The sequence below is a fragment of the Halichoeres trimaculatus genome, unplaced genomic scaffold (assembly GCF_033239565.1).
Source record: "Halichoeres trimaculatus isolate MK-OKI-2021-1 unplaced genomic scaffold, fHalTri1.1 fHalTri1_scaffold_9, whole genome shotgun sequence".
Taxonomy (NCBI): Eukaryota; Metazoa; Chordata; class Actinopteri; order Labriformes; family Labridae; genus Halichoeres; species Halichoeres trimaculatus.
In genome coordinates, this window is record NW_027437188.1 from 29069234 (window position 1) to 29091842 (window position 22609).

General features: G+C 40.7%; 1 protein-coding gene across 2 annotated transcripts in view; it reads right to left on the reverse strand.

The window, feature by feature from the left end:
- Positions 1–20129, reverse strand: part of nectin3a (nectin cell adhesion molecule 3a) — a 36910-nt gene extending 16781 nt beyond the window's left edge. For both annotated transcript variants that reach the window (XM_074679613.1, XM_074679614.1), the window contains exon 1: positions 19907–20129. In XM_074679613.1, the coding sequence (XP_074535714.1) occupies positions 19907–19994 (88 nt within the window). In that variant the 5' untranslated portion in view covers positions 19995–20129. The remainder of the gene's footprint in view (positions 1–19906) is intronic.
- Positions 20130–22609: the final 2480 nt, after the last annotated feature.

Below are 22609 nucleotides of genomic sequence, written 5' to 3' on the forward strand. Positions count from 1 at the left end.
TCGTCTCGGATGTGTATGGAGTAAAGCTTATAAAAGTGGTCCACTGGCTGGTATTTTCAGTCTCTGGCATGAATGCGAGTGGTAAACCACAGCAATGCTATCTTGGTTTGTGAGGAGTAAAGCCAAAGGAGGCTGAGGCTCCCTGTGCTCCATTACGTCCCCTGTAATTTCAGTGATTATACACACATACAGAGTTTCTCTCTTCCAGAATAAGGAATAAGAGTTTGACCATGTGCGTACGAGTCAGGCGTTTTGTTTGAATGGAGCAGAGTCTTAAATGTATGTTGCATTGTGTTGTGAAGATTCATGCTGTGCGATCGTTCTCAGGCTTTCCTGTTTATTTTTTCCTCTCTTTTGACCCACATTTTCAAAATATTTTCCTTGTGTCTCCTTCTTTGCTGTAACTAATCCAGAGAAGTGCTGCACTGTATTTAGGTGTTTAACCTTTTAACCCATAGTATTTAACTCAGCCTGCCTTTTCCATCATTTATTTGAAAGTAGCACTTGAAAAGTCATTTTGGATTATTATTATTCCATTATGGGATCCCTGAACATCTCTTTCCCACCTCTGAATCATAACCTAGTTTAGAAGGAAAAGGCCAAAGTGCTGCTTCAATGCGCTCTGCAGGGCATGTGGTGTTTGCATTGTGCTTGCCTAGGCCTGTCACGATAATCAATAAATCGATTAACCGAACGATAAATAAAAACGTCCTCGGTAAGTTTGCCAGCCTTGATAAACTGACACGTGCATGCATGTTTGTTTTCCTCCTCTCTTTCGACCAAAGAGGCTGAATGAGAAGATGGCTCACTACGTCTTTCTTTCTTAACATCGAGGTGCATAGGTTGTATAGCGGATTTAGCGGATTTATAGCAGAGTGAGCATCTGTCAAAAATGCGATCTTTGGCATCTTTTGCAACGGGGCTGCTCGCGCATAACACAGAGAGAGTTGAAGCGAGCGTCCTGAGGGGTAAGGAGGAAACACACGCTAGTATGAGTGATGGCACAAATGTGGTAATATTTTGTTTTTAATCAGAATGAACAAAGTGTGAGCTCATGAACACCAACGAGCTGATATGTCCCATTTGTTTGAAAATAGTGGCGACGATGAAGAAGAAGAAGGAGAGATGCAGCGGAGCCTTGTTCTTTGACAATCCGCTCTTACTGAGGCTTTTGGTCTGCAAAGTAAATAGAAATAAAAACGCCAAATGTTGGGCGCTCAAAGACAGCTACAATGCCAAAGAAATGCAGCCCTTCAATACGGTTGAAAGCCAGAAATATTAAAAATGTTTGACAGACAGTACGGATTGACTGGGAAAAAGTACATGTTACAAACAATTCAGGAACTGTATAAACTCCCTTTTATTTAGGCTATAGTTTTTATTGTTGTTGTTTTGTTTTGTTTTTTTGGAGTTTTGTTTTTTCTTCAGAGACAGGGTCTATGTTTTATTGTTTTTGATTAGTATTAATTATTTTCATTGGCATGTATTTTTTTCTAAAAGAGAGTCCATTTCATTTTCATTGTATTTTTTTTCTCTTTCTTGTTTGTTAAATTCATTATATTTTTTGTTTAATTTGTTTTATTTCAAAGATCCTGTCCTTTTAATGACAGTTAAATACTCTTAAGAAATTAAAGTTCTTGCTTTTGATATGGTGTACTCACTTTATTATCCCATTTATCATAATTACATCAATGAAAAAATGGAAATAAAAATAAAAAAATCAAAATAATATTGACAATAATATCGTTTATCGGCAATAATGTTTTGGAGAATTATCATCTAGCAAAATTTGTTATCGTGACAGGCCTATGCTTGCCACAGTCCTCTGGGTGCACTGGTGGTGTGGGGGAGAAACTGTGTCAGAGCTGTGTGGGGTTTGCATTCTCCACTTCATGGTCATCTGAGCTGACACAACAGCTGTTTGTAGTCACCTTGTGAGTTCAAAAATACAATATTACAAAAGTATATATGACAAGTCTGAGAGGGAGATAAAGTTTGTGAAGCATTCATAAAACTCCTCCTGCAGGACTTGTTGTCTTAAGAGTAAACCAACATGCTTGGCATGCGTGACATTGCGCTGATGCATGCAGACACGTGTCTTTGGGCCCTCTTCTCCCTAACATGCTCCACATACTGCAGCTACCTGACACGACACCCCAACTGCTACCGTACATAGTTTATCTATCTCAGTGTGTCAGCTTTCAGGCCTGTCAAAGCACACAAAGAAACAGGACTCCATCCATGCTATGTGCTGTTTGTTTTACAGTGAGCATTTGGGAGTAAGTCGGAGAGGAGAGGGAGAGAAAGGGGGGAAGTGCCTGAAGAGGACTCCACCCTTACCATTAGGGGAGGAGAGACAGATGGCCTCTGCATGGGATACCTACAGCCAGGAGGAGAGTGGGAAAACTTGGCACTGCTAGCTGGGACCGTGAAGAACAGGGCCAGGGCTTGCAAACTAGAGCACAACAAAATATTATTGAAATACTGCAGGCAAATAAAATGTGAGCAGGGCCTTAAACGAAACTGTCATGCTTCTTTTTTTCAGAGGAAATAGTGCTGCAGAGCTGAGACACTGTAATCATGAGTTTCATTACCAGCTATCCATCTCATCGAGAAAACAAATGAGGCAGCAGTTCAAAGCTTACACATGAAAAAGTAGTTTGTTGGACATCTTGCTGCTGGGACACTGTTTTGTGTCCCATTTAGAAAAGAATGAACCTTGGCCTGCAAAAACCTAATTTGACCGAAAAGCAGTCAGCTGCACTTTTGCCCTCTATTCCCTGAGAAATCCATGGAAAGAATGAACTCATGGGAAGGAAATGCTCGTCCTTTGAAGAAATGCTTCATATTTGTTTCTCTCCCTCCTGACATCACTAATTGCCACAAGCTGCTCGAGAGACGCAATGCTAAATCAAAACCTTCCTCTTTGCCTGGCAACCGGCACAAACAGTCCACGTCGGCCACATGATGGGCCAAAATCTCCACCTCCTCAGACCTGACCTAGCTTCAGCCCCGACCTCAGCAGTGGAGGCTGTCTCCTGGCTCGGGATCCCCGCAATGAAGCCTGCAGTGCATGTCAGAAGTCTGTGAGACAGGTCGTAACCGTGGCCAGAAACATTCACGAGCAACAGCAAAATAGACAACATGTCATGTTCGTGTAGACAAACTCCATGCATAGATTATCATGTCAAGCAGCACTCATGAGGGACTGATCGGAAGACCTCACAGGAGAAGAATGCAGACATGAGATCTGTGCAGAAACTCAGTGTGGTTTGGGACTGCAGCGAGAGGAAACTCTGAGTGCACAGCATTCGGAAATGAGTACAGTACGGCAAAAGGACACAAAGACGCATACAGAGCAGTTACTGTGAGGAAGAGGAGTGAGACGGATGGACGGACGGAAGAAAAGAGCTGAACCAAGCATGTGACACTAGGCCGGGTCAATCACTTTTACAACTCTTCAGGACATGACAGGCAATGACAGTCTGACTGAAAAAGACCACCAAGTCTGCATCCGAGCCAGGTCAAAAGTCCACGCTGAAACTACGATTACAAACACATGACATGTGCAGATGCAGGAAGACATGTCTGCAGTTACAGGATGAGATGTCTGTGAGCTGACAGTTCACTTCAGCAGCGGTAATCACATCAAGAGGTTATTTATGGTCTAATAACATCCAATGAAAACCAGATTACTTTTCATCCCCAACATGAGTCTTCATCCTGAGTTTTGCTTGTACTTCTGTTGTTTATTCTAAAACACCTCCTTAGTATTCTTACTAACCACCTTCAGGTATTTAGAAATGTTTTGACAGACAGGTTGGAATCCTGCCACAAGTTAAGACATTATCTAACGTTGGCCAGCCTTTAATGTCTGTAATAATCCCTCACAGCATGGGAAACAACGCTAATGGTGATAACCACTGAACCAGAAAATTGGTCTGTGAACTATGATATTTTCACTGGACATCATTAGTCACAATTATTCTGTTTCTCTTTGTTTATATCTTCCACCAAAGTTTGTTGTACAATTATCCAAACCAACCCTTTAACCTGTTCTTTGGTTGTTTTTTATCATTAATGAAAGATTAAAACATATAAAAAGGTCAGAGGTATGTCTTCCCTTACATCTGCAGCAAAGTTAAAACAAAGAAGTTAAGGAGGCTTCGGATAAAACTTCCGTAAAAAAAACCCAAAACTGCCTGTTCTTCCCTCTTGTTCCTGCTTCGGTAGTTTGTAAGTGTGTGTAAGAGGAGGTGGTGGACACAGGCTGAAGGGCAGTGTTTCATTACTGTTTAATGAGCGTAGTAATTCACAGTCCTTTCAGGCACTAAAGCCTCTTAGTCCTGTGTTGGCCAATGGCAACATTAGCTGACTATTAAACTTCCATCTCATTCTAAAGGTCAATTTTCAAAAATGTTCATTAACATGCATTTGAAAACTGCTTTGGTAACATGCCAACCTCAGAAAAAGTATTCAAACGGATCTATTTAGATGAATTCCATGTCTGATTATTGGTCATAGAAAAGACAATAGTCCTCCAACAACGACTCAGTAGATGTGTTTCCTCCCTGCAAAAAGCAGGCACAGATGGAGATTTGTGTGAGACTGAAATTGTACAGAGCACAATGAAAATATTCAGAAACATCTTAATGTGGGGTGTGTTTAGCCTGACGGGAGTCTGTGCCTTTAAAGTGATACTCCAGGATGGAACAAGTTGGGTCCTATCACAAGATTCAAGGCAGAAATTATCCCTACAGCAGTGTTTTTGTGCAGCAGAAGCCCAGGGCGCACGCACCAAACACCCCCTCCCTGCTCCTCTGCCGCTTTCCTCTGCATTCAGACGGGGCCATATTTTACTTGACCAAAAACACAAATAAACGGACTCCCACCGAAAAAGTCTGATACCGGTCCCCATTCACGCTTTATTCAGCGAATTCAGCAGATATTTTCGGTGGGAGTCCATTTATTTGTGTTTTTGGTCAAGTAAAAAACGGCCCCATCTGAGTGCAGAGGAAACCGGCAGAGGAGCAGGGACGGGGTGTTTGGTGCGTGCGCTCTGGGCTTCTGCTGCACAAAAACACTGCTGTAGGGGGTAATTTCTGCCCTAAACCTTGTGATAGGACCCAACTTGTTCCATCCTGGAGTATCACTTTAAATGAGCTGTGAGGAATATGCAGAAAAGCTAGGGTTTTTTAAGGAAAAGACTTTGTTTCCCATGAGCACCATCACCCACTGTCATGAAAACGTGACTCTTACCAAGGCATGCATTTGTTTTGGAGAGAAGATCTTTTTATCACTAGTTTTCTTTTGCTCAAGAAAACTTTTCCCAGGTAGGGAATGTATTTATTTTAAGTCATAGCATAGTTTAGTGTACAGAAGGTGAGCTGGCTATCTGTTCAGTGTTACTCACAGCCTGGTGCCCTGAGATGTGTCTGTAACATGTAATATTAGAGAATCCTGGTTATGTCCTACCAGCGCACATCCTCACCCAGGAGAGCAAGCGAATCTGGCTCTTCATGTTATTGATCGACTCTCAAGTTTGAACAGACCACTGTAGAATAACTGCTGCAAGTGGATTGGAATGAACATTATCACAAACAGCTCAACCCAGGTTTTAGCCTGTGCTCCAACACTCTCCCATTTAGCTTTCTTCTGCTCTAACGTCCTTTTTCTTTTTGACAGTCCAGCTCCATCACTAAAAAATAAATTGAAGAAATCTTTCATCAAAGAAAAAAACTGACTTTTCTTCTCACTGCTAAACTTTGTCATAAGAACTTCAATGTGTTGTAAATCAATCCGGTCAAGCTGAGTAATAGCATTTAATCTCTTTAATCTCTTTAAAAATCATGGATTAGGATCAGGCATACATCTAGAAGTAGGAACTATGCTAGACCACTTGGAAAGTCTTCACACAGACTTTAACCAGTGCACTCTCAAAGAAGTCAAGAGGCAGTGTGGAGCCATTTGTTTGTTATTGTTCCACTCAAAAGAGGTGGCCATGGGGGCAAAAGTAAAACAGACAATGCCTATACCCGAACACACACCCCCAGACCTTTGCTTTATTTTGCGAGGCCTATAACTCAGTCTCAATCAGTTTGAGACAGGATAGGTCAAGTGGTGAATTGCCTGATTTATAGCACGCCTTTATCGTCAGAAATATTTGTGCAGTGTGAAAAAAAACATTTGTCTCTACACCAGCTAATCTACCCCCCTTCCTTCCTTGCATTGTATCCTGTGAGGGCGTGAGGCTTTTTCAGTAGGCTAATTCATGGTGGAGACAAACAGAGGCTGACAGGCCTATAAAAAGGGAGCAGGCAGGCCTCTCTCACATGTCACTGTCGTCTCCAAAACCTTTTCCTCATTTCTCCCACTTAGCAATGTGGACCTGTGTGTCCTTCTCATCTGGGTCAAATCTGATTAAAGATCCATGCTTTAAAAAAAAGGATCAATAATGTTGACATACAAAGTGTTGGGATAGGTTACAACCTCCCAACCGAGGCAACTGCAGCCGTGCTGTGGAACCTGCAAAGGACAATGTCGGCCACTGTGTATCAAAGCAACGCAAACACTCCTACAGCATCCTGGATCATTGTGTGGGATCTGTTAGTTTGTTGAGGGGGTTTGTGGTATTTCAGTGTTTGAACACAATGGTGTGGATCCAGACGTGGGCAGAAATGTTAGTTTTGAATGCAGGGAGTTAATCTACAACAAAATGTCCAGGTTTCTAAGACAAAACACGACTGAAGAGTCTCAGGGGAAAAGAAAGGCATTTTTCTATCTCCAGTGTGTCTGAACAACTTCATTATGGAGCTTTCTGTTTTAGGAGACAGGCGACAAAGAGACTCTTTCTCCTTCTCTCTCAATTAGAGCCTGAGTGTACAACATCCCTAACATGTTCATGCTAATAGACACTGCACTACACTGAAATCACTACAGAGTGGTGTTACATTTATTTTGGGGTAGAAACGTTGTTCATGTCAGCGACCGCTAACTAATTAAGTGCATCTTCACTGTCCCCGTGCTTTATTTAGAACCCTGTTTACAAAGAAAGGTATTCAGTAGAAAACAGTACACAGGATTGTATTTTGGTTGTTACTGTACATGGGAACAGTAGCCAAAAACAAACTTTAGAAATTGGGGTCAAGAGTAGAGTCTTTGGAAAACTTGCAGTACCCACATCCTGTGAAATCTCATCTCCATTCCTGAATACATTTTATTATTCTGGTGAAATGAATTATGTTTTCAAAATATGTAATGTGCAGGTGTGTGGTGTTCCTCAGTAATGTTTCATTACAAGGTCATACTGCCAACTACTGGCCTGGAGTAAACACGCTTTCATCATTTCTCTTACAATCTGTAGGCACTAAGGCACTAGCAGCATTTTCACTAGGATGTCATCAACGTGGATTTTTTGTTTTTTAAAGCAAAGGTGAGAGTGTCGACTAAAAGCCTCTGCTACTCCACCTGTCTGTCCCTGATACCTGACTCAATGGGAGCCTTCTTGCTAACAGCTACAGGGTGTCAGACCTGTCAGCAGCGTTGGAAATTAGCACTCGGCTGGCAAGCATTTTTTCTGATTGGCGACAAGGATTTTTAGCCGACTTGCCACATGACAAGTAGGATTTTAACCTCCCAAAAAGTATCACACCTCTGAGGTCGGATCACACGCCCCCGCGTGATTTCTACATAGTGATAAATTTTCATGAATATCTCTGCCGTTCACTGCTCAGTAAATATGATTCAAGCACTCCCGGAGAGCCGAGACGCTGCAGTTTACGGACGTGCCTCTCGCGTGATTCTACGTGAATCCCGCACGGAGACGGACTGAATCAAAGGGCCGAGTGCTTGTGACGTGCGTCGAAGCTGTCCTGCGCGGCTTGACTTAGAACAGAATGACTTATATTACGATTTACTACAATGCCTGAAATGTGATTAATGATGTCTGAGAACAGTAGTAGGGCTGCAACGATTAGTCGACATAATCGACTACGTCAATGATAAAAATTCATCGACGCAAATTTTAATAGTCTACGCGTCGTATTATTGTTTTTATTGTCGTTGTCACATGGTGAAATCAAATACCAGAGGGTAATACTCATTCGTAACTTCAGTTCACAGCATGAGGTGCTGTGTTATTGGATACTTTTATGGGAGAATTTCACTAAGTTCATACGTGAAGAATATTGATGAGGAAAAATCTCCACTCCCAGAGAGCGCTGTGTGCTGACGGAGGCTCTGCATCTCCGGCTTGGACAGCCTGACAGCTCCCGGAGTTTAGCGTCTGATAACGTGATTTAGAGAGTCTCCTTCACTCTCTGTTACAGACAGTTTTCCAGGATCTGAGTCACAAACTTGTGTCAAAACTCCCCTAACTTTTGAAAAGAGAGGACATTTATCTGATGGATCTCTCACTCTCAAGCTCACACTGCACCGGTAACACTCAGCAGGGAGGAGGAGGGGCAGAGTGCGCATGAGCGAAATAGCGCATGTAGAGAAACGACACTAAATGCATTGTCATGGAGAGCTGAGAGAGTCAGGCTGGATCATACAGAGAGCAAAGCAAGCCCCAATAAGCAGATAAACATTAGAAAATAAGCCCAAAGTCACTAATAATCGGTCTGCGTACAACAACTTCATTTCCCTGTTACCTGCTTGATGCAACACACAGGTTGAATTATAAAGGTCTGCACATTCTAAAAGCCAAATTAGGTTGAAACACAGAATAACTGTGATTAATCGACTAATCGAAAAAATAATTGATAGATTAGTCGACTTTAAAAATAATCGTTAGTTGCCAGAAATTTAATTTCCAACCCTGCCTGTCAGACACGTGAGCTGTGCCTCTGATTGGGTAAACTTATGATCTTCTTCATAAACGCTGAATCAGAAAAAAGTTAGCCCCCATACAGTGTGTAACGATGGAGACATTGGTTATTTAGAGCCAAACTAATTTTTGAACCAGGCTGTAAACGTTTTCTTTCTGCCACCCTCAAACAGACACTCAAATAACTGCACTTTTCAGCACTTCAGTGTAGGCTTCGTATTTTTGGACCGGAACTTGCTGCTTGGGTAATGTTTCTTTTTTTTCTTTATTGGGGCGTTCTGCTCTAAACAAAGCCCAACTGTTATACTGTTTCAAAAAATGACAGCTGTTAACGAATGTTTGGTCATTTCATCAATTAAACTATTAGCCTCATTACTCCCAGAACAAGTTTTTATTTGTACTGCTTGACTAGTTTGGATGAATTATAAATGGATTACAGTCAATTAAACCCAGTATCCAATGAAATCGATTTCCAAGACAAACAAGAGAAGCATAAACAGGCAACCCATTATATAAGAGATCCAACCCACAACCAGAGGAGAAATATGTTTTATTTTTGTTTCAAACTGGCATCTGTTCAACTTTCAATAAATACCGCTTTATCTTGAGCTCTTGTTTTTTTCAACAAACACAACCAACACACCACATAACTGTGCTTTCAAACAGTAACCTGACAAAGAAATTATTTAACTTCCAACAGTCTTTTCACAGAGCTTGCTTCTATTGAAACACAGCATTTCTCCAGAAACACATTCAGCTATCAGTTTCACTACATTCATATCACTGTCCTTTGATAAAATCCTGTCAGTCCTGGATAAAAAAAAGTCTTTAAGTCAATTATGCCTGTATGTTCTGCATTAGAGCAGTGATGGATCCTTGTTAGGTGGAGCTTAGAGTAGCCTTGCAGGAAAGAGAGAATGGGTTCTATATTAGTAATCACAGACTTCACTGCCCTGCCTTTAAGTGGCTACTGTACTTTCATTAGGCCCATCTCACATAATGGAAACATAGTTTCCCACATGCCACGGGGACCCCAGAGGAATTAAACCGTTTCCCTCTAAAATGATTCCCATCATTGTACAATTTTAGACTTGCTGTATGAGGCCCGCTTCAACCAATAACCAGCAACAATATGAAGTTGTTTTGTTTTCTAACAGGATATCTACATCATGTCATCGGGTGTCAGGTTCAGGCAGTGCTCGTTGGATGAGTACAATGTGGGAATGTGCAGAAGTCTGTCATCTGTTTTGGTTTAATAGAGATAGAGTGAGGAATACTTTATCAATACATAATTGTAGCGTATTATGGAGTTTGATGCATAAAAGACTAAAAGCTGATAACCTTAAGCCAAAAATGAGCTTTTTAAGCACAATTACAGCCTGTTTTATTGGTATAAGAAATATGGTGAGGCTTTTTCTTAAGTGCTGGATCTGCACAGTAAGCATCTCAGCTTATTTATGCCCTTTAATGGGGCCTGGGATTTATATGGGATTATTTGCTAAGTTTAATATATTATTTTGTTTGGCTGTTGAAAAAGCAAAAGCAGGGATCACTTCATCTATTATTTAAGAAGCTCAGTTAACTAACCAAGCACATTTAGCTGGATTTTGTGCATTATCAGTCTATGGAAATGTCAACAGAAAGTGCCTGATATTGATTCTATGTAGGGGTTGTTTTATATAATCAGTTTTTTATAATCAGTACAATGCGTCTACATAGCATTGCTTTAATTTATTTTTCGATCTTGAGTAAATGATGAATTTACTAGAAAGAAATATATTGATGCAGGAAGCTTCTGCGGACATTCTCAAGCAATTAGCCTCACTGCAAATGTCAGCAATCAACCACCAAACAACAGGAAAGCAACCAAAGCAATCCAATGAAAAGCTGCCTCTGTACTCTTTGTATCCAGTGGTCAATAAAAACAGTAAGTAGTGTGGTCACTGTGGCGTTTCAGCAGCATTATCCTGGTTGGACTGAGTTCATTTTCCCGGCACAACAACCACTTTTCCCAGCACATTACACTCTCACCGTGTTTCTGCAACAGATTAAAATGGCACTGTACTCTTGATTCACTCCACCACCCACTTTGAGCTGTGAGAACAGGGAGATTTAGGTGCTTGGATCACTTGGGACACTTTGAAAAAAAATGAAATAACAGCATCTATGAGAGCTATAATTCAAAATATACAAAGTGCTCCATCTATGATGACGCAATGTTGCCCTGAATCCTGAACAGTCAAGTCTAGACTTTATTTGAAATTAAATATCAACAACACCCCTTTTTTTGCAACGTAGAACACAATCTCTCTCTTGCAAGTCTCGTGAGGTTCAATCGGCCCCAAAAAAGCTTTAAGACAACATCCGTGTATATTTTTACAGGGACTCATGTTACATGTCTGGTTTGACATACTGTTCCCATATTATGAAGCTCTATAGGATGTTAAAGGAAAAATATTTTGAGTACGTAAGTCACTTCATTTCAGTCTAAAATCAACAGGTTGGTGAGTAAGCAAAGCACGATACCTTCCCTTCAAAAAGTAATGAAACCTGTGATCACTTACACTGCGGTATTGTTTTTAAGCCTGAAATAGAAGTGGCCACTTGTTTTGTTTTGATCTTCTCACAATCCAAATACAGGCAAAAATAGCAACTGTATTTAACTATCAAGTTTGTCAGAACAGGAGTGAGCAGTAATCTATGACCCCTGTGTGACAGAGCAGCTCGCTCCTGAAAAGAACATCATGCGCTCTGACTTGTTTATCAATTTAAATAGAAAAGAAACCTTTGAGGGGAAATGTAAACAGCTTTAAAGTTTGTTTGAAAGGAAGGTGAGCATCAGGGACTAAAACTGAATCAGCAAACTTAACTTTAAAGAGCAATGTGGACACTGGAGGTGGAGCGAGGATGCCAGGGGAATACAAAATAATTTGGCGGAAAACCAGCAGGATTTATTTGTGCAAAATCCTCTGCAGCATCCAGGTCCAGGACTGAGCTAAACAAAGGACGTCAAAGGTACAGGACAGCTCCTTCTCTGCCTCACTTCTATTGTAAGAACACACACTCAACAAAGGCAGAGGATGGGGGGCTACAACAAAGTCCTGATGTGTGATAACATTAGCTGTTTTAAACACAGAAAAATGCATTTTGATATTAGTGTTTATGTGGGGGACTTGGAGTTTTGATATAGGTCACAACTGCCGCAGATAACTTCGGAAACTGTCAAATGTCTATTTCCTTTTTAACACCAACGGCAGTCTGACCACAAGGTAACACAACTCTGTAGAAAGATGTAACACAGAGGGAACACACAGCTGCAGGTGTGATGAGAACTTTAACAGAGACTCAAGAGATTACTCCTGTTAGCTGCACTATACTTCTTGTGTATGAGCAAAACAACGCAACGCAAAGCAGCTCCACAGACAGAATTTGACTGGTGGGTGTTAATAATCTCCCACTTGGGTGGTAGGGGGTGTGTTAGTGTAAACAACTGACTGTGTGCTCATCCCAAACATCATAGCCACCTGACAGCTGAATGAAACAAGAGTGAGTGGTGAGAAGCAGCCACACCTGTTTCCCATAACCCCGGCACTCCTTTCCTGGGGGATTCAGCTGCTGACTGTGCACATCCTGCATGTACACCTCTTTAGTATGAGCTCTGGAGCACTGTGTCTCCAAGTGACCCCAGCCTCAGTCGCATACTGTGATGTGTTGTTTCAGGGGAAAACCCTGACTCCTGAAAACAGCAGGCAAAAAAGGGCTTTTTAAAGGTCTACCTCTGTTCATTCACAGTCGGTAATTAACCATGGAAATACCTGGAAGCCATTTTTACAGTTTGCAGTTTCCTATGACTCAGTGATTAAACAGTCAATTCCTGTCTATCCAAGATTTAATCAGCAGACAAGACATGCAAACTAACACACTGTAAAAGAAATGACAGCCCTAATGTTATTATTTTCCATGTAGTTTTGCATGCTCCCTCTTTTCCTCTGTTTTGAATGGCTGATTTCCAATGAGCTGTGGTTGTAATGACTGGTAACTCCCAGTGCAGACCCTGATAGGAAGCACGAAATTATGAATGCAACCAAAAGACTGTTACTGGCCTTCAAACCCAGACGGTTGGGTAAAGTTTGAGGCTCCATATTTGTGTTGTTATCATTAAATCAAATGGAAAGACTCATTCAAACAACAAGCTAGTCTGCATCTCAGTGCTTTACAACCTCCCCATCCTGTCTCTGGCTCTAATTCCCTTAATTTCTACAAAGATCAAAATCTTAAGAGCTTCATTAGGTTACATTAAAAGCTGAGACATTTCCTAAAAACAGTTGGGCACTGTAGTTTTCAACAAACACTACTCACACAGGAGTTAATTTGCAGTTCTTGTGTCGGTGAGCTGGTCAGTATTTATGGTCCAGCATTGTCTCCACTGGATTGACTGAAAGTAGCCTTCAATGGCCACAATAATGATGATTAAGGTTCATCTTACCTAGAGCTACAAAAATTGTGGCTCATTGATGAGTACCTGGAAGCAGGAGGGATGGAATAAAGAGTACTTTTACACAGATGTTGATCATAGTGAATGTGCATTGTCAGTAATAATGACTTTCCTTCCAAATGACTAAGAAGCTGCTCAAATATTTAATTGTGATATGACGAATATTTGGATATTCTGTAAAGTAACACTTGTTTTCTAACAAACTTACAATTTCCATTGATCGATCAGATCCATCTTTTTGATATTGAATATTTATTGTCTGCCAATACCAAGCCCCAATTCAATACTTAAGTTTGCAGAGATAAACTTTGCTAAAGAGGTAAGAAAGTGAAGCTGCATACTCTTTTGCGTTTTAACAATAACGAAAAGTAAGACTAATTGCTAAAGTAAGTTTTGAGCATATATTTAATAAGGCTTAGTCCATCTAGTTATGATGTTAAATTCATCCTATCTTTTTTACATGCTTTCCTGTATGAGGACCCCCGAATTTGTTTGCAACACAGTTTGCTTAATTCCTAACCTTGCAGAGCAGATGGACCTGCCTGATTCAGTTTCTGAAATCCTGCAGATCCATCTTGTCAGGCTCCAATGACCAACGATTTCACTCGGCTAAATTCTGACCGGCCCAATCAGGGAAGAGAGGCGGGAGCTGTGGGAGCAGCGTAAGTGACAAGAAGACGTGACGTCAGCAGACTTTCGTACTTGTCAGTGTTCCTTTGATTCTTAAGTTGACTTTACAAAAACAGCAGTAGTTGTCTAATGCCATTACCACAGCTGTTTCTCCTGTTCCTGTAGTTGTTCTTCTGTTGTTTCTCAGCATGCTGAGAAACACAAGCTATGTCATACTGTGGCTTGATGCGGATTGGTCTGTGGTGAGTGAGTCAATCAGAACGGTCGTCCAATCGCCAGCTGCTAATTTTTTTTGAAGGTCCCGCCTCTGAAAACAAATCTGAAGAGCTGCTACCCAGATGGACTAGTGAAATATTTCCGTGGCGGATATATGAAACTGTCCGTATGCCGTGTCAGGTTACTTAATTCCAAGGCTACCTGGAACCCAACTCTCCTGAGATGGTGCCAGACCATGAACGTAAATATTAGACACTAACACGTCTATCTCGTGTTTTCCCCCATATATTGAATTGTTAATTTTGCCACAAACCTGAATGAAACTTAAACTGACCTGAATGCTAAGCTAACAGACTATACCTGAAGAGTTTTTGTAAGGTGCTGTGAAGCGGCTGTTAATGCTGTAATGTGTCTGCCTGTGTATATGTTCGGTAATGACCTTAAATGTGGCTGTTGTTCCATATCAGTGTAACATTTGTTTTTTATCATTTTTTCAGAGCGCTCTGTTATACTGATGCAATAGCGTCTGGCATCAAACTGGACTCAATGAGGGCTGATGTGAATGATTGGATTAGAAGATCGGCTAAAATGCAGATCCCCAATTACTTAAAAAAATGCCATCATTGGCCCCAATCTGGTTCTTAAAACCAGGATCAGGACTTTCCTATTAAAAAGTGTTTAAAATTGAATTTGATAATAAGATATTATCATGAATTGTAATTTTTGGCAAGGGGAATGATATCTTGATTGTCTGACTCATCTGAGAAAAAGATTATGCACAAAGAAAAGCTCTTTTTTCCTTGTGTCTGTGTCAGGTAACTTTAATAGAAATATATTGGAATGAGTGCCTCCTACATAGCTTCTGCTTTAAAATATATGATAAACATCCTAAATAAGGGTAATTCAGATGAGAACAGGTTTGTACAGCACTCCTTCATATGCTTGTGAAAGAAGTGGGCTGAGAGCCCAAGGATGAGCTAAAACTGGGGGTTACAGCTCTGAATTCACTAATGGACCTCGAGGGAACAGCTTGCCACACAAAGCCTCTGAAAGTCAGTCACATCTGTGGGGGGAGAGGAAGCAAAGGGTGGAGTCAACAGAAGCTGGTGACCACAGGCTGCTCCCTGAACCCCACACACACAGCCTCCGTGTCCCACAATAAAGCAGCCAACTCATCTGCTGATGGCCTTCCTTCAAAAAGAAAACACTGCGTGCATTTAATGTGATTAGGAGTTTTCCGCCTGCTGCCTCACAACTGAGATTTAAGATTAAATGAGAGGATCAGATGAATGCAACAGCTGAGCCCCACAGATGTGGATCCAAAGGCTTCCATGAATCCTTTTCTTGCATATAATTTCAATAGCATACAATTACTGTGGAGAATTAACAACAGACATGATTGAAATGTTGCATTATGCTGATATATTCAGTCATCCAGACTACTACATTTTATCATCTTAAATGTTGAAAATGGTAAGAGTATAACTTCAACTGAGTTAAATTCATTTTCTAAGAATGTTTCTGAACCAGACTGAAGGCTGAACTGTGTGATTTCCTGGAGAAAAGAATGACAGGTTTGGAAACTTTTGTCTCTACATCTGTACATGAACTTAAGTCAGAGTAAGTTAACCACTATGAACCACTCCCCAACAAAAGTTTGAAAAAACATCTCGACCTCATGTGCCCTCAGCCATGTGATGGCAAAACTGTTGCTATATGAATTAACTCTGAGACTAGAACAGCTTCTAACAACATCTTGTCCTCAATTAATAACCACTAAAGCACATTAACCTCAACAAGATCCAAATCTGCTCAGTCAGAGAACTCCCCCAAATCTATTTCGGTTTGGGTCTGTAATTTAGGTGGCTCCATTACAACATTATTTATTTAGATTATGAATCATGCAGCCCCAAGAGAAGAAACCTCAAAACTACGGTCTTCAATTACAGACCTGACTGCCTGCAGCCACGCCTTGAATGAATCCCCTCCTCACAGCTCTGTCTCCACTACAGGGAGTCTGAAAATGACACAGTAAAGGAAGCTGGCATCAACCCTGTTTTTGTCACAGAGTCCTCCCCCCCTGCTCTGCTAAACACACAACAGCAGGCTTGGCCACATGGGCTCTAACCATATGTTATGTAGAGTCAAAAAGCTGCACGCGTGCCTCTTCCAAATACGACACCAAACCTAACCTTTCTCTGGCTAGTTGGTCTTCTGAGTTAATCATCAGCTGGTTTGGCTGTCGAGGCAACTCGTTAGACTGAAAAACCTGCACACAGAGCTCTGAACAGCACACATTTCTAGGCTAATCAGCTTAGTTCGCAATGTGCCTTGTTTATCAGAAGCTTGTGTTGATTTATGAACTGGTGTTTAGTGGGTAGAAACAGAAAAGGAATGGTATGAAGAAGACTTTGTAAAAGTATGTGTCGCAAGTGTTTGGTGATACTACAAACTTCAGCTTCAGATGAATGCCTGGCTGCCAGGCAGACAGATGGTATAAACAAATCAGGTTATATCAGTTCATGAAATTGAGAAACGCTTCATTACATGCTCCACATATACTATTAAGTACGTTTTAGATGACATGTGACACTTGTAATGCATGTCTTTATCCAAACTCATCAACAATTTTAAGTTTTGCACATTTTTAAGCTGTGTATTATAAAAACATGGATAATGTTAAGTTTCTCTGCATGAAAAAAAAACCATATTAGTCTAGAACAAGCTTACAATCAGTTTAACTAATTAATAAAACTGCAAAGAAGATTAACTGGGGGATGAATTAACCCAAAGAAAATTATTGGGTCGTTTTAGTTATACAAACCTATATTTATTATCTTTATTGTGATTTCACTTTTGAAAATGTGAATATTTGCAATTTAGTTTTTTTTGTCATTGAGACCTGGTCATCTTAAAGGGACAGTTCAGTTTTTTTGAAGTGGGGTTTTATGAGCTCTATGTGACCACTAAGGACATAAGATACAGTAGAAAGTTGTCTCCTCTCCCTCAGTAAGACACAGACTGTAATTGATGGTGACGAGGAAATAGGTGCTAACAGGGAAATACTCTACCAGATTCAAAGGCTATTTTCTCTGCCTACAAGAACTAAAATCAAAAAGTAATATCACAGTTTAAGAGCACGCTACATAAAATAATTTTTAAGTGCATTAAGTCTTCAGAAATATAAACATTTATATGGACCTAACTAACTGGTCATGTATCCTTCCACGCAGCGCTCCGTCCCCCCCTCCTCCTTTCAGCTGTAGGGAATGTAAACAAGCTGTGCTACGAGCGCCGGCTGTAGCCTCGTGTAAGTTTGATCAAGTATTGTAATTCTTTTGTTTGTACTCTAAGGATTGTGAGGCAGAGAAGGAAATTCAAAATGAGTGACTATGACAGCAACAATGAAGTTCCATTCACTTTGGAACCAAAAGGATACCTGTATGAACCGGAGTACACAGAAGAAGAGCTGCTACAGATGGCGACTGAAAGGAATACAGGGGAAACATCCATTCTCATAATAATGTCCTGGCTAATGTCAGAGTGCTGTAGCTTTCTGATAGTCATACTTAGAGGTATGTCACTTATTATAGTTATTCATGCAGGAAATGTTTTATAGTGCTCTTTTAGAAACTGCTACCACAGCATATCTGAGCTTGGCTTTTATTACCCTTTGAAAATAAAAAAACTTGGTGCATTCCTTGGCAGTATTTACGTTAGCATCCACCAGTGTTTGTGCCTTCTTTTGTCTTAGAGGGCCTGTCGGGGAGTAATCCCAGCAGAGCCCCCCAGCTGCACTTCTCAGGACAGCACAGTGACTGGAAGGTGCTCTCTCCGACTGCTCTGGCATGCAGCCCAACTGCAGGTCAATACTTCCAGAGACTGTGCGACTGCAGTGCCTCCTTTGAAATATGTCTTCATTTCCCCTGCCACCTCTCACGCCCAAAGCGGAGCAGTCTGCACTGCCTCTCCTGTCTTGTATCACATAACAGTCATCCCCCTTCATCTGCATCTAAACAGTTTGGCAAACTTTTCACAAAGGAGCTCCTCTTCACTCAACATAAGTGACACCCAGCATACTCAATTTCATTACTATTTCTGTACACCACGAGTCACTGCTGCTCCACAATGACTTTCTAGCCATTTGAGTGTGAGGAAAACTCATCAGGGGGTTGTCTCGACCCCCCATGAAATCTGATTGGCCATCCCAGGTGCTTTCCTAAAACCCCAAACTATGACCAGCCAAAGTGCCTTGTCAGGGCATGATCAGTTCTTTTAAAAGCAGAAATGTGGACCTAGTTGCATTAGGCTACTTGTAGTTTTTATTATATATAATTGTAGCACTTTGAATTGGATTAAAAAATTCAATGATCTATTCTGATTACAAAAAAATGTGGATAGGGGAAAACCAACCCATCCAAAATCTTTAGCAAATCAAGATCACTGACAGTCAAAAATACATTTACTGGCCAAGTTTACAATTGAAATGTTGCTAATAAATGTATTTTAAATTTAGACAGTGTATATGTGTTTTCTCACCACTATCAAGTTTTAAAATTGTCACGATAGACAACATCTATTTTTTCAGTCCTCCAAGTCTTACAGTTTGCTCCTTAAAGTCCCTGTGAGGATTATCTGTAGCGTTTTTCCAGAATAAATACTCAGTTTCCCATAAACACGATCACCTGCTAGCTCTTGCCAAGGCGTGCATTTGTTTTGGAAGCAAAACAATAGAGCAGATCTCTTTAACTCCACTGTTCTTCATTTAAGACATCTTTTTACAAGATTCAAAGCAACAAGGTTTTATACTTATATTTAGTAACATAGTATACAACTTAACCCATGTTTTAGCCCAAGCTCTATCACTCTCCTGTTCTGCATTCTTCAGCTCTTCTGTCCTTTTTCTTTTTGACAGTTCAGCTCCATTACCATAAAATGAATTGAAAAAAATCCTTTTCATCAAAGAAGTTTCTCACTGCTTAATTAAACTGTTGCTTATGAACAGGAAAATGTAAAAAGTGAGGGTATTTTATAACCAGGTATGAAGTCCCAACAGTGCTTTTAAAGTCAAAATACAGTGTGCTGTAATATAACATCTGCATCACATTTAAATGTTAGAAGTAAACGGGGATAAGATCAGTGGAAACATGTAAATCCTATGTGTGCACATATATTACTACATGCCACACTTCAGTGAGTTTGGGAGCCCCCAGCTACAAGAAAGACTGAACACGGCCCTGGGCAGATAACGGTCGGTATTTCCCTTAAACTCTGAGTAATGAACGCTCACTCACTGATGTATTTAACTGAGAAACGTTAACTGGAAAATGTGCCACCAAATCCGTGCTGCAAGTTAAGTTCCTCACGAGTGGAGTTAAGACTAAAGATTGTCTTTACTCGTTTTCCTGCGCAGTAAGTCTTAGTGGAAAAAGTTGACATATACGACAATTAATGACGTTACACAAGTTGAATTCAATGAGTTAACGGTGAAATGACGCAAGGAGCTACTTCCCTCCCGATGTAATGCTAGAATAGCAATCCAACTACAAAACCGTTAGCTGAAATACAGCTAGCTACTCTCTAACGGGACACACTGGAGTCAAACTCAACGAGGACCAGCCGGTTTTCCGTTTGAATCAGAGACTCTCAAAGACCGCGAGCTGCTCCACTGCAACTTCTCCCAGTAGCCCCCAAAAGTAGCACGAGCCCCACATGACAAAGAAAACGTTAAAACTCACAGGTTAGCCCGAATAAGGTGAGAAGAGACGTTAAAAGTCGCAGTCCGTTTGATGGTAAACTCCTCCTGAGCGGGGACCTTTTCTCCATGATTCCTGTGTGTGTTTTTGTGCGCTGTGGCACTCTTCAGTCCGTCCTCCTCCTCGCTCGTCCCTGCTCTGCTCTCTCTGTCGCTGCCTGGCTGGCTGGCTCGCGCTCCTGCAGAGTTGCTCTCCATAGCGACCGATCCGCGTGGGCTGTACCACTTCAGCAGGACAACAAAGTGCATCTCACGCAGCCTACGCACGCACTCACGCACACACACGGTCCCAATCACTGTATGTTTGATTAGATTTGTACTTACTTTAAAGTCAGGACACTTCTGAGATGTAATGAGTAACAGTATTATTGTTTTAGAGAGTTTTGCATTAACTTTGTGTTGCTGGCTTGAGTGGTTGCAGCTGTATCCCTGTGCCTACTTTTAAAGTTATTTTTCTGTTCATCAAAAGGCAATAACTGTTTTCCAAATACTTTTCCAAAATTGCCCCTACCCATATATGATAAATACTCGCCTCTTTTTTTGTTGCATGTGTAATTTTGTCTATATTTAGTATGGATTTTAATGATGTTTTACAAACGTATCATTAGTATTATCAGTTACTATAGACTGTATGACAATAGGCTTTAAAAGCCTGTTAGTAAAGTAAACGGTTGGGAATCATTCAGGACTGTATAGCTTTAGAAATAAAAGCTTTACAATGCAAATTTAGTATCATACAAAATACCTTGTTACAGTTATGCAAATTTGTAAATGAAGTCTTTAATTACATTTTATGCGAGAATTAGGTCTGAAAAAAAGACACTGTATTAAAGAATACCACAATTACATGACAAATTTGTAGAGCCAAATGTGATCACAGATGACCCCTCTCACCCCCAACACCACTCACTTCACTTACTCCCATCAGGCAGGTGGTACAAAGCAGTCCAATAAACAAGAGAAATCCTTAACTTCATCTGCAGCAACCACTAAGAACAGTCTCTAATACACACTGCACTGCACTTTTTTTTTTACAAGTTGCTGCCTTTAATAATCTTTTTTAAGGTGCCTGCTCCATGTGTTTGTAATTGTTTTTTAAATGTGTTTTAAAATACTGGATCATGTTTCTCTTACAGCATTGGTCACGCTTTGCTAGCAGTGAAGAAATGTTTGCAGTTTTTGTCAAGCCTTGTGATAACTCCCCCATCCTGCCCCCAGTTAAGGAATCACTGGATTTAAAGAGAATCAAAAATAGTAGGTTCTAGCCTTAGAAGTAGTATGTGTCCAGCAGCAGCAACAGAGGATTAACTCTAAAGAAACCATTAGATGGGACTAGAAATAAAGACAGCTGCCCTTGGGCCCCAAAGTCTCAGGGGGCCTCCAGGTTTTAGGTTCACCATGTGGCAATTAGTGTTTGGTAATCTGATTTAATGTGCTTTTATTTGATCAATGCTGTTTGCAAAGCAGACATGCCACATTGAGTGACATGATAAGGGCACAAATTGACATTGGCTTTGTTGCCCTCACGTGCCATGGTTTATAGTGTAAAACATTGACTTTTTCAGTTTATACTGCACTTAAATTATGCATATTTTCAAATGAAATGTGCCACATGTGTTAATATTTAACGCTTGGACGATTTACAGGGAGTGGGAGAGGTTTGTTTGGCAGGAATCTCTCAAGGGTTAAACTGTTCTTGGTCAGAACAGAGGAAATATGTAGATGACACATTTAAAAAGTGATGGTTTTTATATGATTATCTCTCTTCCTCTGAAATGGGAAATGAAACGAGAGTGACATTTCCTTTGGATGCATGGGTAATCCCCTTGTTTAACCACTGCACTTTCGAAAACTGGTATTTTCCGGCACATTACATGGCAATGAAACCATTTATTGTAAATAACTGTTTACTTTTGAAGCATGATTATGATCTGCACAGCAGTGGGGGAACAGATAAAAGGCTCATTGTGTTGCTCAAGGAGACACTGAGGCAGATCCCATGGGTGTTTCAGCAATCAGGCCTCCAACTGGTTACACAGTAGCGTCTCTAAACATGCTCAGTCGTTTTTGGAGGTGGAGGTTGTGAAACTTTATATGTTTGGAAGAACTCTCAGGCTCACACAAAAATTGAAGCTGTTAAACTGTGGAGAGAAAAGCTGGTTCACAATACCTTATAAAGCATTCCTTTCTGAGAAAAACTACTAAATTTAGCTAACGTGGGCTGTTAGCTGACATAATACAAGCAATTTGAGCATGTGAAGACTCTACCTTTCAAGACAGTAAATGTGCACTGATGGTGCAGAGAAAAATAAGGCTGTAAACATCCACAAATGAGCGATACAAACATTTTTGTACCACTAATTCTACCAATATGGTGTCTAAGTTACCCTGAATACCTCACATTCAGGATGATGTGTAACCATTGTTTCAAACTTTCTAACTGTGGGAAAAAAAATGAGGAAGTGAATACGAAAGTTAATATAAACCTCAGGAGAGCAGCAGCTGAAGGACAGATCAGTCACGTGGAGCTAACTTGCTTCACTGCTTCCTCACCCTGAAATAGCGAGTTCTCTCAAGCTTTAAACACAAACACTCAGACTCCTCTGTCCTAAAACAAAGTGAGAATGAAACACTCTCCTCCTTCATTGTTCCTCTTCTATGAGATAGTTACAGCTTTTACACATTC